Source organism: Syngnathoides biaculeatus, chromosome 23 (assembly GCF_019802595.1).
Source record: "Syngnathoides biaculeatus isolate LvHL_M chromosome 23, ASM1980259v1, whole genome shotgun sequence".
NCBI classification, from domain to species: domain Eukaryota; kingdom Metazoa; phylum Chordata; class Actinopteri; order Syngnathiformes; family Syngnathidae; genus Syngnathoides; species Syngnathoides biaculeatus.
Window position 1 is genome coordinate 8,962,555 of NC_084662.1, and position 18,524 is coordinate 8,981,078.

At 44.8% G+C, this 18,524-nt stretch overlaps 1 protein-coding gene across 1 annotated transcript in view; it reads right to left on the reverse strand.

The window, feature by feature from the left end:
• Nucleotides 1–371: 371 nt before the first annotated feature.
• The window catches only part of LOC133496752 (syntaxin-binding protein 5-like), a 78,077-nt gene continuing 59,924 nt past the window's right edge, over nucleotides 372–18,524 (reverse strand). Inside the window, 14 exon segments of the mRNA XM_061812692.1 lie at nucleotides 372–2,817; nucleotides 3,661–3,881; nucleotides 3,950–4,061; nucleotides 4,245–4,410; nucleotides 4,480–4,777; nucleotides 4,780–4,851; nucleotides 4,929–5,168; nucleotides 11,444–11,506; nucleotides 13,597–13,748; nucleotides 13,850–13,975; nucleotides 14,035–14,210; nucleotides 15,993–16,213; nucleotides 16,964–17,004; nucleotides 17,428–17,495. Coding sequence (XP_061668676.1) covers nucleotides 2,776–2,817; nucleotides 3,661–3,881; nucleotides 3,950–4,061; nucleotides 4,245–4,410; nucleotides 4,480–4,777; nucleotides 4,780–4,851; nucleotides 4,929–5,168; nucleotides 11,444–11,506; nucleotides 13,597–13,748; nucleotides 13,850–13,975; nucleotides 14,035–14,210; nucleotides 15,993–16,213; nucleotides 16,964–17,004; nucleotides 17,428–17,495 — 1,998 coding nt within the window. The 3' untranslated portion in view covers nucleotides 372–2,775.

An 18,524-nucleotide genomic window follows, 5' to 3' on the forward strand; every position in this document is an offset into this window, starting at 1 on the left:
TGAAGTAATATTTTGGCGCCATCTAGTGCAATATTGGTGTTGTTGCCAGATAGTGCATGGTTAAAAAATGCCGTTTTTCTGGTGGTCCATGAATGCACCTCGCTTATGAAATATTAGAATGCTGGGTGAGATTACTGATGTGTGGAATAATTTTACTATGCAATACAGTTGGTTATGTAGCATGGGTACATGCAAGAACACACACACACACACACACACACACACACACATATATATATATAATATATACACATATATATATATATACACATATATATATATATATATTAGTTTTTTTTCCCAACAAATCCCACTTCAATTATTGGGTAAGTTTTCACTTTTCTCTTCTGAACTCCTTATGAATAGCAGGAGTTCACTGTACATTAGCGTTATTGCAGGCTTGAGTTGGTACGAAATACACCTGCAAGTACACAAAACTGCAGACCGGGGACATCGACATGAATTATGAAACGGAAGAACACATTCCGGAAGCAAAAGCCCGACGAAAGGTCGGAAAGATGTAAAAGAAAAGGGAAAAAAAAAAACATTAACATAATGTTCAGTGGTAGTTGGAGCAGGTTTTTGCTGTTTTTATACATACATACATACATATTTGTGAAGTACTGCCTCATGAATACAATGTTGACAATTCCCTTCTGATGTGATCCACACAGAAAAAAACTGCAGTTTTTAAAGGGGACGCGCGGCAGCTTGGTCGAAAATGAAGACGTGGGCTGTATTAAAAATTGCGATATACATACAAAGGATTTAGAAAAATGAATCTGAGAGCAGAAAACTGCCCCACGCTTTGTGTAAAACAAAAAAATAAATAATAAATAAATAAAAAAATCACATTCCAATGGATATGAACTGACCTTAAGTAAACAATTCTTACATATGTGAAAAAAAAGAAATATTGACTTTAATATACATTTCACGTCAAATTGTATTTTATTTTTTTAAGTAATACTTTTCTCCCGCTACGCGTGTATTCCAGTGATTTTACACAATATTGCCTTTCCCCGGAAATTTGCAGTATAGATTTATTTATTTATTTATTTATTTTTACTACTGTACAACTTTTCTCACATTTCAATTTTATTCACAAAAAATGGCAACATTTTTGGAAAAAAAATATTCCAACTTTCATTCCTACAATATTCAAGTTACTTTTTTCTGGTAATATTGATTTTTCCTATTTTTTCCTTGAAAAATAAAGACTCGTATTACTATATGAGTCTTACATAATTTCTCACATAATTTTCACACTTTTCACTTTAAGCTTTATATTCTTTATATTTAACAATCGGACTTTTTCTCCAAATAAAGTATTACAAACGTACTCTACAACTTTTCATTCGTAATATTCATAAGTAATAACATTTGCTCAACAAAAATAGAAGCTAACAAAATAGATTTGTTGACGTGCCGCATTAAAGTCAACATTCCTTCTTTTACGGATGAGCGAAGAATTTGGATCGTATTATTAATAATAATAAATGAAGCTTGAACGTAAGTCTTTGGCATCGGAAATAATAAATGGCCTCTTTTCACGCAATATTTGTATTTATGTAACGCAATGTTTGTATTACTTTCCAGATTGTCGCACGTCACTAAGCTAACCCGATAGAGAAATCTGCCTTCATGTAATGGGGGTAGGGAGGGCGAAATATTAACTTTTCCTGGCACCAAACAATGACAGGAATTTACAAAAATAAAGGTTATTGAATGTATTTTTTTCTTTTGACTGGAGTACACATAAAAAAAAAAATGACATGGGAATTGTGTATTAACAGTAATCCGAGCAGCATTTGTACACTGAAGGTCAAACAATACTTAACAGATGAGCGTTTATGTATTATCTATATATATATCTATATATCTATACTACATTATGTCTTGTTTATCCTCGGCCTCCTTGTAGATTCCAGCCCTTTTCGTTAAAGGAGAAACCAAAACGTGAGACGAAAGCCAGACGCGCACAAATCAAGTCCATAACAAAAATAGCACTTCCTATCACAACCATAGAAAAATAAGAGCTTTTCCGGCAATATTGACAGAGCCACGAGAGCAAAAACCATTCATAATAAACACGGGGGACGTGAAGAGGAAACAGCAAAGGGGAAAGGATTTTTGGACACATTTTTCTACTGTCTGGAAGTCGAGCAAGAGGTGGAGAAAAAAAAAACAAAACAATCATTAAAAAAAAAAAAAATCTCTCTGCATAGAGGATCCGTCGCCGCGGTGTCACTTCCTGTCTCCCCCCCCCCTTTTTTTGTTTCCGTAACGGTCGCCCTGAAGTGAATTACAGCGTTGCAACATTTAGATTTGTATGTATATATCGTGACATATTTCGATAATTTTTTTTTCTCTTTTTCTTTGTACATTTGTACAATATTCCCAAGTGTGAGCTGTTAGTCCAGTTTGAACACTGACATCAGTCCGAGGGACGGTTTGGCAAAACGAGAATGGAGACTTGCGTCCGAGTTTTGTGCGGAAAACAAATTAAAAAGACGAATATGGGAAACACACACACGGATACGCACACATAAATAATATGCTTGCTCCCCTGTGTCTCCTCCTCCTCCTCCTCCCCCCAACCCTCAACGAACGAGAGTGAGGTAAGAACAGTTTGGGACGTTGTGCTAAGGGAAGAAAAATCCCAAGTGTCTGAGCGAACGAAGAAAGGCTCGGAGGGGGGGGGGCGGGGGGCGGGGGGCGGGGGGAATGGCTGAACGGAACGGAGCGGCGGGTCGCAATCGGCACCGAGGGCCATCAGAACTGGTACCATTTTTTGTCTTTGCACTTCAGCATCATCTGGGCAAAGAGAGAGAGAGAGAGAGAGAGAGAGAGAGAGAGAGAGAGAGAGAGAGAGAGGAAGGAAGAGAGGGAAGGGGAAAAAATAGCATGATTCAATGCTGCCCTCTAGTGGCTTCGAGATGTGAACCACAATGACGTCAGAAGCCAAAATGAGAGGAGACAGGAAAAGGCTGAAAGAGCAAATTGAGAGATTTCTTTGTAAATATATTGAACACGCTTCAAAAATGCATGTTCAAAGAAAAGAAACTATGCAGTACACAATTGTCATGCAGAGAAATGCAGAATAGCAAGGGGGGCGGGGGTTTTCGGACTTGAAAACCAACACATCGGACACGGCTTCAGTTTTGGCTTGGCTTGGCCCCTTTAGAGCGCCTCATTGTCTGCCATGAGTGCACGCACGTCAAGGAAAGAAGGTGGAAGAGTGAACACGATTGCGGCCACTTTGTTGCTGCGCCGTGGTAAAGCCCGACGGCGACATATTCCACCTCCAAACATATAGTTATGTCTACGTATGTAAAAGATGCGCGACAAAGTATCGTACAGTTTTCCAGGTCGTCGTAGTACGCGGGGTGGTTTCAGCAGATTTTTCAAACTTAAGAAGCTTCATTTAAAATACATTTTTTAAAAAAAAAACATTGAAATTAGGCAGGTTTGAGAATCAAAATAACTGATCTATCCTTGCATCTATGTTTACAAAGAACTGGAATGGTAAGCACGCTAACATTCTATTTCAGTTGTGCTAAAAAGTGCGATCGAGGCACAACATTTTGCACAAATGTTCATGTCGGTGGTTAGGCTATGTTAGCGTAGCCATGCTAGCCGAAACGCAATATCCGTTACCTCGTGGGCGTGTTTGGAAAAGTTGTCGGCGCTGGCCATCATGGCCGCCGTCCTCTCCTCCAGCTCGCCGAGCTTCTGCCCTCGCTCGTCCAACGCTATCCGGGCGCGGGCCAGGTCCCCCACCACGCCGGACGCCGCCCCCTTCATGCCCTCGATGCCGCCGGGGCCCGGGATGTGCTGGGCCAGGCTCCGGGAGGCTCGTCCGGCGACTTCCTCGCCAACTGAGTTGCGGGAGGATGAGCGTAAGCGAGGGATTTCAGAAGAAAGTGAGGCGCTAGGCGTGACGTACATAGCTCTTCTCTGTCTAGTGACTGTGCTCCGCCTCCAAAAAGACCTTTGAAGAAGCCCCTGTTGGGAGCCTCCGGAGTTTCCACTGGTGTAAACAATTCACCAAGCATTTCCTGAAACAGAAATCGTTCAAATGACTGCCGGTCTTTATGATCTACGGCCCTAGTCTAGACGGCGGACTGAGTGACGATCCAGAGTGCTACTCGATTATCGACATAAAACCTACTTACGTAGATTGCGTTCAAGCACAAACGTACCGGTATTTTCGCGACATTGCGGCCATCGGGCGCACTGACCTGTAGGTTCTCGCAGGTGTCCTGGCTGTATGTGATCCTCTGCACTTCGGTGGGGGAGCAGAGGTACATGGCCTGACCCAGGTTTGTGAAACAGAAGGTCCTGGCTATCCTCATGTCCGTTAGAGGCAGGTAGTTTACGTCCATGAGGGGTCTCAGTCCCGGTAGACTGGATAAAGGAATCAAAATGCGTTTAAAGCTGTTTTGCCGCTTGTGCGGTACCAAACGCGCGTCTCACCTAAGGGTCATAATGTGGCCGTTAGCACAGAAGCAGGCAAGGCACACGCCTCGGCTCATCTGGACCACGTCAGCGCGTAGGACGAAGGAGGCCTCCGTGATGCTGTGCTTGTAGATGCACGTCTGGCTGGGCAGCGACAGCACCTTGGCCTGCTTCTCCGAGCACATCACGGCGTAGTGGCTCTCGTTAAGGTCCTGCGAGGAGCCGGAGGGGGAAACCGACACGGGCCGGCGTTTGCGGACCTTCTCCCTTTCTTCACCGTCCGCCGAGACGTTGGGTTCGGACCAAGGGTCGTACGCGGGGGCAAGAGGGCGCCGGCGGAGTCCAAGAAAGCCAACCGTAAGATGCTTCCCTTGAGTCGGATCAACATCCCTGGCAGACACCGGGAAAGGACAGCGATGATAAGTTCTTCGGGCGACCAAAATAAATCCCTCGCAGGAGACAATCACCTGTGGGCGAAAGGACAACGGGCTGCAGCTGCCTCTGCTCCCCGGCCAGCGGCAGCGTGAGGGCCAGAACCAGGACGGTCCCCAGCGAGGTCCCCGCGAACAGGCACGGCGACGGGGCGCCGTCCCCCTTGCGGGCGTAGCTCTCGCAGAAGTGGAAGGAGAGGACGGCTTCCTTGGCCTCCTTGTCGATGCTGGTGACGCTGGAGGAACGCGAGCGGCTGAAGGAGTTGTCCCGGTGGTCTAGTGGGTTGCCACCCCGCGGCGGGCATACGGACAAGAGGACAGTGGGAGGAAAGGACAGACGGAGGTAAAGAACCTGCACTGCATACACGGACAGTGCAGTAAAACGATCAAGATGGTAAAATTTGATTTTGCACAACTTTTTTTTCCCCCATCCTGAGGAAACTTCTCTCATTTTGGTAGTTTTCTACTTTCTCCGCGGAAGTCCAAAGTAGGCAACCCGACACCGTTGAACGTCTTTCAACTGAATCCAAAATGGTCTTCTCAGTTGTAGATCTTGGGTTTCGGAGGGGTCCTATTTAAGATTCCGGGTGCAGTCACATGAGGGTTTCGTCATTGCCGTTGCCAGGCGTGGATGATGAATGACAAGTTGCGTACCGACATGTCATTCACCTGCCCGGCTGCAAAAACGGCTCATTCGTGGCCACATTTCCCACGGAATGAGAATTTGGGTGAGAGATGTCAAGACGTCGTTGGAAGCGATGGCATAAATTTGCTTCCCTATTTCCCGAGGGCCTTTCGAGTTCGACGCAGACTGGATAGAGGACTTCTTTTACTTGGCTCGCTGTTCAGAATTTGAAAATATTCTTTCCCAAGGACAATAAGGGACGTTCTTTACAGGAAATCCATTCAGAATTCTGGACGGAGGTAACCACCGAAGGCTTTTATCTGAAGTAGATTGCGTACAGATGGAAAATTTACACGATCGTAGTTTCATTTCTGTCAGTTCATACGTGCGTGACTTGCTGGTACTGACATAATGACCGAATAAACTGTTGAGGATTTTTGTGGTTGATCGGTAGTTTCTGATGGAATCAGAGGACGAGATAAGATAAATTAAATCACTGAGCATCGACCATGTTTCGTGAACGTGGTGGGGCGGGACTGACGCGAGTATAACGGGAAAGCTCACAGAAGTACTCTGAAAAATAAGCATGGGCGTCGTAGATTAACTGATCCGATTCGTCACCAACTGTGTGGAATTGATTGCGAATGACTTGAAGCAATTGAGGCAAAATGGAATATACCGTAATTCCCGGCCTACGGAGCGCACCTGCTTACAAGCCTCACTGAGTACATTTGTAATGGAAATACCATTTGGTACACACATAGGCCGCAGCTGTGTAAAAGCTGCAAGTGCCCGTATTGAAAAACAAGATATTTACAGACGTGACACAGAAAGAGTTGAAGGCTAGCGTGGCGCTGACGCTAGTGCTAATGCTAGCGCTCCGCTAAAGCTAGTGCTAACGCTAACAGGGCCGGCAAAACTCACTTCCTCGGTGCATATATTTCACAGCTCTCACTCTTACCTTTTCCGCTCGAGTGCCCCGCTTGCGGCCGTTAGCAAAAATGCACCAATTAGCCGTATCACCGCATAAACCACAGGGTTGAAAGCGTGTGGAAAAAAGTAGGCCGGAAATTACGGTATGTTGATTTAGGCTCAGCAGAATGACCGCGGTGAGGTGAGCGATAGCGTCACTCGGCTCACGACAACACTGGCACGGAAACGGCAGTTCAGAACATTCCGGAAATTCCAAAAGAAAATCGATCCCCATTTTAGAAAGACGGCACATGAGGAAAAGACAGCAGAGAAAGCAGAAGAAGAGCGTTACAGAGGGCGTAGACGAAAGCTTAGCGCCATTGAGCTCCGGTAGCGGACCTCCCACCGCAGTCAAATACTGTAAGTGGGAGCGCCAAAATAATATTTCATATTTCAGCTGCCGGACGACATTTGTATCACTGCACGTCATACAAGTTGCTTTGGAGACACGGAGTCAAGGCTTACCCAAGTCTGGCTTTAGCTCAGTAGGCAAGCTTAATTTCCGTGACATCTTTGCTGGAAAGAAAGAGAACATCCCTCTTTTACAAAAACACACGTCCAAGCTCGCGCACGATGCCATGCAAAGCTCCGGAAGTGCGACATTGCGGGAGGTCCGGGAAGGGGCATGCCGTGACGTAGGCGGGAAACAAAGGAAGGGGGAGACGCTCCCGGCCGACGGGCGAAGAGGTCCCAAGCGCAACCGTCGAGTCGAGGCGGGCATGCCACGGCAGCATGCACCGGGGGGGGGGGGGGGGGGGGGGAGTGCGCAACCACGCATGGAGACACCAAGTGGACAGGACCGGCTAGCAACACTTTTTTTTTTTTTAGAACATTCCACGTATATATGTGTATATTCTTATCAATAATCTATAAACAGACCGAACACTGTTACACAGGGGTTCATCATTTGTTTTTTACAGTTTCTAGATAGACAAATCTGAATTTAGAGTTGCCGCCTCCAGGGTGGTACCACATTCTGCGCCAACGCAACGGAGGAAACTGGAGGAAATGCAGCAGGATTAAGAGCAAGAAGAAAAGGCAGAGAAGGTTCACGACATCCGTTTTAGCTCCAGCAAACGGTTCTTATTCTCACACAGTCGAGTGTGATGAGCTTTGTCTGCGTCGTGTTGCTACGCCATTTGTGTTCTAGTAGGAGTTTTTTGAAGGTTCCTAATTTTTGTGACTTCTGAGATCAGTTTTGTTAGCCCCTTTCATGTGAGTATTAAGACAGCAGACCCAAACGTGGTCAAAACTGACTGGACCGCGGTGGAGTGTGCAGGCTCGGCCACCGGCGTTCATGAGCGGCCGAGGGCACTCGAACATCAACGCGTTTTCAATGCCGTTTCACACATGAAGTCAATCGCTTGTTTTTCTTCCTGTATTTTTTTTAAGCTAGGTATGCTTATTTTTAGTCAGCCACGTATTAATATGTCGTGTAAAGAGTCATCTGAGGACTCCATCCAAGCCACTTTTGAGCCATTTTGACAGCATGCTTAGGCGTCATCGTCCATTTGGAAGACCCATTTGCGGCCAATTTTTAGCATCCGGGCTTCGCCTTAATATCTCCAAGTAATGTTCTTTCTTCATGATGCCATCAATTTCATTCCCTTCAGTCCCTGCTGCAGCAAAAAAAAAAAAAAAGCCTCACAACATGATTCTGCCACCTCCATGCGTCACAGTTGGGACGGTGTTCTCAGCCCCCCCCATACTTTTTCCTCCAGGTGTAATGTTAGTCATTATGGCCAAATAAGATCCACTTTAGTTTCATCAGACCACAGGACATCACTCCAGAACATAAGATCTTTGTCTTGGTGCCTCTTTACAAAGTCTAATGTGGCTCTTTTGTTCCTTTCGGCGTAAAAGCTTCATTTTCAATGGGTGGCCTTTCAGCCTACGTAAACAAACATGAAAAAAATAGAGAGATAGATAGATAGATAGATAGATAGATAGATAGATAGATAGATAGATAGATAGATAGATAGATAGATAGATAGATAGATAGATAGATAGATAGATAGATAGATAGATAGATAGATAGATAGATAGATAGATAGATAGATAGATAGATAGATAGATAGATAGATAGATAGACAGACAGACAAACAGACAAACAAACAGTACAACTTCGGTTCTCGACCACAATCCATTCCAGAAGGCGGTTCGAGAACTAATTTGTTCGAAAACCTAATCGATATTTCCCACGTCTGAGGCTGCGTCACACACATTAACAACGCATGTCGTGGGTCACCTGGTCGCGCCGCGCGCGTTATGTTATTTACGGGTTTTTTCGCGGTGCGTTCGAATTCACAATAAGAACGCGCGTCGTGGGTCAGCCGGTCGGGTCGCGCGCTTTATGTTATTTCCGGGTGTTTTCGCGGTGCGTTCGAATTTACAATAACAGAGGGCATCGTGGGTCAGCCGGTCTGGGCACGCACGTTCAATAATTTCCGGGTTTTGTTAGGGTCATTCGAGTGACTATTTTCGTTCAAAAACAGACGTAAAAAAAATCTTGAAATTTGCATTCGAAAACCGCTTTGTTCGAAAATGGGCACGTTCAAGAACCAAGGTTGTACTGTGTATATAAAAATATGTATAAATAAATAAATAGATAGATAAATAAATGCCTAAATAAATAAATAAGCATACAGAAATACAAAAAAATGAAGAAAAAAGTCGTGTTGCTGTAATGGGATTGCTAAATTGAAACCAGTGTGCTCGTAATAAATGCGATCGACGCGCCGTCGTCGCGTCACAAAGAGACAAGTTGGACATCATGATTGTTGCTCCACTACGTGACATAATTGTACAAAACGATGGACACAAAAAAATAATAATAATAAAAAAGGGCCACAATCACTTGGGTGTCGAGGACGTGAGCGGGTGGGTACACGTCACACGCGTGAACATACTCTTGACGCTCGTGCTACATACAAGTAGCATGCAATGCTAGCATTTAGCCACCTCCTAGCTGGAGGGTTAGCCTCTGCTTCTGTACTTTTAGGTATTCTTTGTAAGAATTGTAGCAGGAAATTTGAACATTTTGGTGGGGGGGTGTTTTTTGTTTTTTTTTTTTTAACAAAAAGATGACATCGGCCGTGGGAACAGAGGCTATCCCCAGACTTGAGCTAGCGCCGGTTGAAGCTAATCAATTCCAACTATGGTGACATGGAGGACAGAGACAGGAGGAGGCTGAGCGGGTGCGGTGGGACAAACGCGGACCACCGTCGTCCTGCCAACGTCCCCTCTCAGTCAGGCCTCAGGCCAATCTTACCTCCTCTACCACCTCCGTTGTAGAACTGCTGGAAATTGCTGTTGGGCATCAACACTTTGGCGAGTGTCAATGAGGGAGAAGTCAAGGAAGTTGAAAGTTAGAGACATCTTTTGCCGTTTTGGGCGCTCTTTTTTTAAGATACACCACTCGCGAAAAATGAAAGGGAAATTTGGCTTTCAGGTGCAACTTGAGGATGAACCGACTCTAAAAATTCCAATACCGGATACGTTTATTCATGGCTCAAACACCAGTTGTCAGTTTTTCAGTTCAGCTCGTTACAAAAAAAAAAAAAATTGTCCCAAAAGTATTGAAACACTGAGGGCTCAAAATTAGGATTGCATCGACGTGGCGGCGTTATAAAACTAAGTAGATAAGATACGCTGTATCAACACACATAGAGAGGATAAATACGACTACTATTTCTGTGTATATTATTTTTCTCTGCAAAAAAACCCAAAACAAAAACAAAACAAAAAAAAAAAAAACAATAATATAACAATTTAGGGCGGCATGGTGCCTCAGCTGGTAAAGCGTTACAGTCTAAGGTCCCGGGTTCAATCCCGGACCCGCCTGTGTGGAATTTGCATGTTCTCCCCGTAACTGCGTGGGTTTTCTCCACATGCCCGTTGACAGCTGGATAGGCTCCAGCACTCCCCGCGACCCTCGTGAGGATAAGCGGCTGAGAAAATGGATGGCTGGATTTACAAGAGATAAACGCTTCCACGGTTGTCTCCACGCCTGTATTATACTCCCACTGTTGGTCAAATCACATACATTCTCATATCATAAATGTAAAATTATGTTTTTTACTGACCTGGTGATATTTTGTCATAATTACAACTGTTGTTATCATAACTGACTTTTTAAAAAATATATAGTAATATAACAAGTTTACAGTGCCAAAAGTGTTTTTTTTTTTTTTTTTATTTCTCGTACAATTACAGTTGTTTTCTTAAAATATTTTCAATTTTCATACGGCTTTATTCTGGTAGATGTTGATAATTGTCAGGGTATTACGGCCATTGAAAAAAAATGAACATTATTTTATATTTCTAAAGTCATGACTATAATTAATATCTAAGTTGGTGTCAGTAAAATGTTGTTGATTTGAAAAGTGAAAATTAGCTCATATCAAGACTTTAAATGAAAAGGAATCCTTGACAAAAGCGGTGATATTTCATATCCCCCCCCCCCAAAGTCTTTACCTCATCCATGTGTGACTTTACTGCGCCGAATACTTTAATAGGCACGATCGCCACGCTCAGTTTCTAATGATTTGCCATCACTTTGCATCACCTCGACCGGATCTCCGCCGTTCCAGTCCGTCGCGCGCTTTCGCCGCGAAAGCCATTTATTCCCGTCTATGGAACTCCGTATAATAAGGTGGGGAGGGAAAAAAATGAAATCCAAACGCGAATGGAATCCCTCACAAAAAAAAAAAAAAAAAAGCCTGGAAGGGGCGATATTAAAATTCAATTTTTTTTTGGAATGAAATGACAATTTTATGGGGTGGTGGAAGGTGGGGAGTAAAATTCCGGTCACGTGAAGCCACCGTTCCGATAAAAAAAAGAATATTCTTAGAAGGCGCTTTCTCCGTCTCCGGACAATTTTTAATCTTGGATCTCGTTTATATGGCGTCTACGCGGCAACGTTGCGAATTACAACCGAAAGTTGACACGGTACCTGAAGTGGGAGACTTGCAGCGGTCCTCTGACGTCGCCGAGCCCTCGTTGATGTCGCACAGCCCTGGAACAAAAGTCACATGACTCAGCAAAAAAAAAAGCAATGAAAAGCGATTGCGTTTTAATTGGGATGCTTAAAGGTCCACTGTCGTGAAATGCTTGATTTTTAGTGTGTTATTAATGAAAAAAATGGCAGCAGGAATGGTCCCAAACACAATTTTGCCATATATGGCTTTTTGTAATTCCCGCCATGAAAATCGTCAAGAGGGATTTGTTTTTGAAAAGAAGCAGGAAGTGATGTAAAGGACAGACCCGCCCTCGAGTGGACTCATTTGTTTCCATTAGTTTTACCTCCGGAAAGGTAGCTCGTTGTTCCTTCGTGTTAGCCAAAATGCCGGCTTGTTGTATTGCTGGATATTGTTGGAAAACTCGTGAGGATGGATTTATTATTCATACTTTTCAAAAAGACCTGGTTCGTCGTGAAAAATGAATTACGCGGGTGGAAAGGAGAGAGTTTCGTGGGTTCCTAATGACAGGTAGGTGTGTATACAGCTACTAAAAAAAAATAATTGTTGGGGGTGGGGGGCGCAATCCGTAAGTCAGGGGTGCTAAATGTGGTGGCTCGGACAGGGGGCCGGTTTGGCCTCGGCGGCAGCGACGCTCTTGGGCGGCGTTCTTTTTATCACTTCCGCGGAGGTGGATCGGACGGGGAGGTTGTTAGGCCGCGGCCGTGATCCGCATATCATCGAAATATGGCTCGAAACGATTGCCCCCGTCTCTTCACTCGGTCGTGAGATGTTCTCTTCTTCGAAAACGGCTTCCGTGTCAGAAGGGGCGTGTTCGCCACAGCGTGTTTGCAATGGCGAACGTCCCGGTGTGATGTCACGGGCAGTAAGTGCAGCCAATATGGCGACCGCTTGGACACTTCCGCAACTTTGCGCATGGATGACGCGCTCGCCGCTCACATTTATTTTTTCGTATGCACATTGAAGTGAACAATGTTATATTTTTTTAATTACGATATCTATTTTAGAATGTGTTTCCGGCCCGCTTTGGACCCGAAGCACCCCAAAACCACTGATGTTACAATCGCCTCCGCCGCGCGTGTGTTGCCGATCCATTGAGGCGGAAGGTCAAGCAGGCAACACACAGCTGGGCGTCCGATTACTGCTGGGGCTCGCCAAGCTGTGGCAGGTGCCAGCCCACCGCTCGCCGCTCGCCGACACCACATGCTCTACACACACACATACGCGCTGGTGTGTGTGTTTTCCGGAAGGGTGTGTATGTGCACACACGCGACCGTGAGCTCTTGAAGCTCGTCCGACTTGAAGTGCACTCTCACTGTCGGACACAAGGGGGCGGTGTGCACCGTGCTGCAGCCAGTGCAAGTGTCGTTCTTGTTTGCGTTGGGTTGTGCTGGTGCCATGTGACGTCATTCATCTCCATAACCGCAACATGCTACAGGTCAGGATCGTTTTTCAAAAATTGTATGTATGTATGTATCTATTTATTTATTTATTCATTGTTTTGTTTGTTTGTTTGTTTGTTTGTTTGTTTATGTATTTATTCATTTATTCACTATTTTATTGTAAGCTCCAGCTGCAAATTGCTCCTGAAAAAATCGATTCTCGCTCGCAAAGAGAATGAATTGATTTGAATATAAAAATCTGATTTGGAGCTATTTAAAAAATTATAAAAATGTGCCTCGAAAGGCAAACGGAACTAATTCGAACCAGCTGTACATGTACTTTTTGGGAACTTTTTATATTAAAAAATATATATATATATATAGGTTATTTGTTGGGCGGCACGGTGGGATCAGCTGATAAAGCGTTGGGTTCGATCCCGGCCCTGCCTGTGTGGAGTTTGCATGTTTTCCCCGTGCCTGCGTGGGTTTTCTCCAGGTGGGCACTCCGGTTTCCTCCCACATCCCAAAAACATGCAACATTAATTGGACACTCTAAATTGCCCCGAGGTGTGATTGTGATTGGTCGTTTGTCTCAATGTGCCCTGTGATTGGCTGGCAACCAGTTCAGGGTGTACCCCGCCTCCTGCCCGTTGACAGTTCGGATAGGCTCCAGCAATCCCCGCGACCCTCGTGAGGATAAGCGACAGAGATAATGGATGGATAGTAAAGAGTGATTCCTGGTTTACCTCCAGAGGGCTGTCGAGACTTTCTGGGTGAACGCGGTTGCCTCTGGTAGGGATCGTTGGACCCGTACAGCTCAAGCGTCCCCAGGTTCGACACCACGGTCTTCTGGATATAATCCACCACCGCAACACCGTTACTGTTCCCAAACACCACCCTGAGTACGCAAAGTTTACAGACAAAGAAAAGCTTTGGAGGCACAAGGGTTCCTCGCGCCAAGACGGAAGCGTTGACCCTGACCACGGTGCGTTCGCTTACAGGCCGTAGGAGGAGTTAAGAGCCAGGCTGGTGATCTGCTGAGGAGGTTCCCCGCTCACCCACACCAGCTGGACCACCAAGTCCACCTGGTACCCCGCAGACTGCTTCAGCGGAGTACTCCGCACCCTGTGGGGGGAAAAAATAATAAACGAGGATGGCGGGGGGGCGTCGAGTGGATGGCGTACTTGAGGCAGGGCACGTTGCTGCCGTCGGAGTTGCTGCTGCTGCTGGAGGGGTGTGACGGCGGACCGCTCGTCTGCGGGGAGCCGCCCGGGGTGGGGTGTCCCGACGGTTGCTCCCCAACGCCGCCCTCGGGGGACTCGATGTCGTTCAGCTCGTACTGCATTCGCACCTCTAATAGCTAGATTTAAAAAAAAAAAAATGTACAAAATTGACATTAAATTGAATGTGAATTTTTTTTTTTTTGCTTCAATTCAGTTGATATTGGACTGCTCCTACTGGTCACCTGGAAGCCAACTAGCATTTTTTGTGTGTGTTTACATTTCATGTTTGGTTGCTTGTTGGAAATGCAAAAAAAAAAAAAAGTAGAAAAACGAAAAAAAGAACTGTGAGCGCACGTTTTCAAGAAGTTAGCGCATCACAATCACCACCCACGTCCTTTGATTGACAAGCGAGCACCAAACGAAAACAATAAAAACAAAACAAAAAACAAAAACGTGGCGATGGCTGGCGAGCCGCGCCGACAGCCGGCTCGAGGCCGCGCGATCTTCAACGGCACTCGGCTTTACGTCGCCAAAGAGTGAGTCACCGCGCCCCCGTGCGTCGCCGTCGAGGCAGATTATAATGATTATCGAGCTTTGCCTCCTCGATGCTCCGTCTGTTGGCATGGCGACCATCCCGTCGGACGCAAGGGGTGTCTTTCAACACTCGTGTGCGCTCGGAATCGCCGCGTATCCGCCGTATCGAGCCCGTTGAAGTCAGTTTGCCGTTTTCGTTCTGTTGTTCGAATGTGTATTGAGCTCATTCGCTATTTTGTATACACCCATCCATTTTCTTTGCCGCTTATCCTCACGAGGGTTGCGGGGAGTACTGGAGCCTATCCCAGCTGTCGACGGGCAGGACGCGGGGTACGCCCTGAATCGGTCGCCAGTCAATCGCATGGCACATCGAGACAAACAGACACACTCACAATCACACCTATGGGCAATTTAGAGTGTCCAATTAATGTTGCACGTTTTGGGGATGTGGGAGGAAACCGGAGTGCCCGGAGAAAAGCCACGCGGGCACGGAGAGAACATGCAAACTCCACACAGGTGGGTCCAGCATTGGACCCGGGTCCTCAGAACTGCGAGGCCAACCCTTTACCAGCCGACCCACCGTTCCACTATATTGTATACATATATCTATATATATATATACAGCTATATTTGGTGTCACTTTTTAAATCAAATTAATCACATTTTGAATTTGTATGAATTGTGATTAATCGGAGGGGTCAAATATACCACGTTACAGTTCCACATTCTGCTCTGATGTTTTTCTTTTTAAGACTCGTGCTTAGTTAATACATGATTAATGCAATTTTTGTCATTGATCGGGAGTTCATGCGTTAACTTTGACGGGTATATATGTTAAATCACGGGTGTCAAACTCAAGGCCCGGGGGGGCGAAACGCGGCCCGCCACATGATTTTATGTGGCCCGCGAAGGCCAATCGCGTGTATCAACTTCCATGGTTTTTGTGAAAAATTTGAACCAAAATTTTGATGACGTTGAAACATTTCAAGCGTTTTTGTGTTACCAAACATCAACAAAATAATTATTAATAAATAACATAATAATAATAATAAAATGGGAAAACCCATTACCCTTGATTTCTGATTCCAAAACTAGTTGATGAATTAAAAAATTAATACGCAAATATGATGAGTCAATTAAAGATTTTGTGGTTTCAGTCATAACAGCCCTGTGACAGAAACCGTAACTACAACCCGGCCCGCGATAAAAATGAATTTGACAGCCCTTCTGCGTTAAATCTTACATAAGTGTAAGTGCAAGTGCAAGTAAAAAAAAAAAAAAAAAAAAAACGGAATAAGTCAAAAATTCCAAAACACAGCCATTGTAAGAATGAATTCCCTGCAAAGAAAAAGAAGAAGAAGAAGAAGAAGAAAACTTCCCCCCACCTGCACCACCTCCGTGGTGACCTCCAGTTTGCTGAAGCGGTAGACGATGACGTTGGCCGACACGCCCGCCACGCACAGCGCGCGGCTCTCGGCGCACCAGGCCATCAGCTGGATGGCGAAGGGGTCCTCGTCGGACGCCTCGGCGGCCCCCCTGTCCTCTTTGGAGCGGCTCCTGTCGAACACCTTGGCCGTTTTCAGCTTGTACAGCACCTGGAGCATTACTGGGGCAGACGGAGGGCGAGGGTCAGCTTCCGAGCGCCGTCGCAACAACGACAAGTGTGGCGGCTGGGGAAAAAAACCGCTGAGTGTACACAAAGGGGATGCTTCACGTATCTGTAAGTTTATTGCAATAATTCATCTTCATGACAACTTGTTACTTTTACTCGCTATATTTGAAAATAGATCCGTGTCAAAATGATGTCCACCTCTGTGGTTGACGAGATAGATAGATAGATAGATAGATAGATAGATAGATAGATAGATAGATAGATAGATAGATAGATAGATAGATAGATAGATAGATAGATAGATAGATAGATAGATAGATAGATAGATAGATAGATAGATAGATAGATAGATAGATAGATAGATAGATAGATAGAGATAGATAGATAGATAGATAGATAGATAGATAGATAGATAGATATGGAAATGTGTTGCTTTGATAGCATAAAAGTGGAGTCACTGCAAGCAACAACATGCGACCAAATAAGAAAAATGTTTTTGGTGGGGATATTTTTTTTTTCCACAATAGGCATTGTATGCTAATGCTAGAAGAATTACCTTTTGATTTTATTTTCATAGTTAAGTACATTTCAGATCCTTAACTTTTGAAAAATGTAAACATTTTTCTTGATAAATTTACAAATAATTGTTTTATACATTTTTTAAATATATTTAATCTTTGAAATTATTTTTGTTTACCTTTAAAGGCTATGCGATTGAATTTTTGGGATATAAAAAAATCTCACTTGCAGAGGCATCCCAAAACTTCACCGTTCCATCAGCGTGCCTGAAAAAGTGGGGAAATTAGATTAGACAATAGACAAATTGAAAAGAATCCTGGTCATATATATTTTTTTTGACTAATTTAAAAGATTCATACACAAACACACATACACACATCTCTAGTGTGTTTACACATCCCACGGCAAAGACTGAAATGGAATAAATGCATTACAAGCTCTCTGTGGGCCGCACGAGTCAATCATCCAGACGAGACAATTGCATTTTTTGTTTTTCTCCGCCACCCCACGGTGCGCACTTTTCTTTTCGCGCCAATTTGTCTGAGTGCACCGGGGAGCCCGACATTTTCCGAACGGCGGCGCGCTCTCGGAGAGCGAGACGGAACCGGACGAGAACAGCATATATACGAAGGCGTGCTGGGACTACGCCGGCGCCCGCGGTCGGGCGACCCGCATCGGGCTCGGCTTACCCCGTGATGATGATCTCCGGGTAGCTTTGCGTGCCTTGACCCCAGTTGCCGCCACTGATGGGCCACTCCTGGAAAACAGCAAACGTCCCAATTAGCATCGGCGACGCGTGATTCAACGAGGACGTCTCGCCGCCGGATGAGCGCGCGCCTCCGCGTTGGCTGTCAACACGTACGAAAAGGCCACCGGCGTGACTCACGGTGTTCTTCATGTGTGAATCACACCCCATAACCCATCTTTGCGTTCATACGTTATTTCACAGAGAACGGATTAAACGCTAACGTATTGCAAAATGACAATATGGGTGCAAAACGTGCTTCAGCCTCTCAATAAGAGCAGTGAATGGCTAAAATGCTAGCATGCTAACAACCGCTATGCATACATAAATTTAGACACAAATTCACAACAGCCAGATAAGTGTTTTACCTTTCACACTCTTTCGGAAACACCCTAAGAGGCCACACGGAGGCACCAAAACCTGTCTACCATCAACGTAGTCGTTTTTGTGCCATTGTAGCGCAAAAAAACAATTGAATTGGCATAAGAATTTCTTTGGCGCCCTCTTGTGCCATCTTTAGGCAATAATAAACTGCCTTGCAGATTTCTAGCATTCTCAGAGTCGGTATGGTTAGCATATAGCAAGATCATTTGAGTTTAAACAGTGTAACCCTGCTAAAAAAAAAATTCTATAGAACGTTTCTAAAGAATTTCTAAAGAACTATAGAACTTTAGCACCCAAGTCCTACAGAATTTCTGTAGAAATTCTATTGTTCTGTGGAAATTTTATAGAAAATCACAGCCAAAGTTCTATAGAACAAGTTGTTCTGTACAAATTCTATAGAATTCTATAACATTTTTTTTTAGCAGGGAATGGCAACTTCATGAGGGAGAGCTTAAGTAAAATGCTAGCACGCCAATTATTGCTATCTTGGCATTCATCCAGCTAGGCCACTACAGATCGTAATTCAGTAGACCGATTAGGATTTGACATCGCGCGCAGGAGTCGGTTACTGTTTCAAACAAGAACTCATAAAATGCTAACATGCTAATTGTTGCCAGTGGGTTCTCGCTGCTCTGGTGTACCTCCCGCGATGTCACA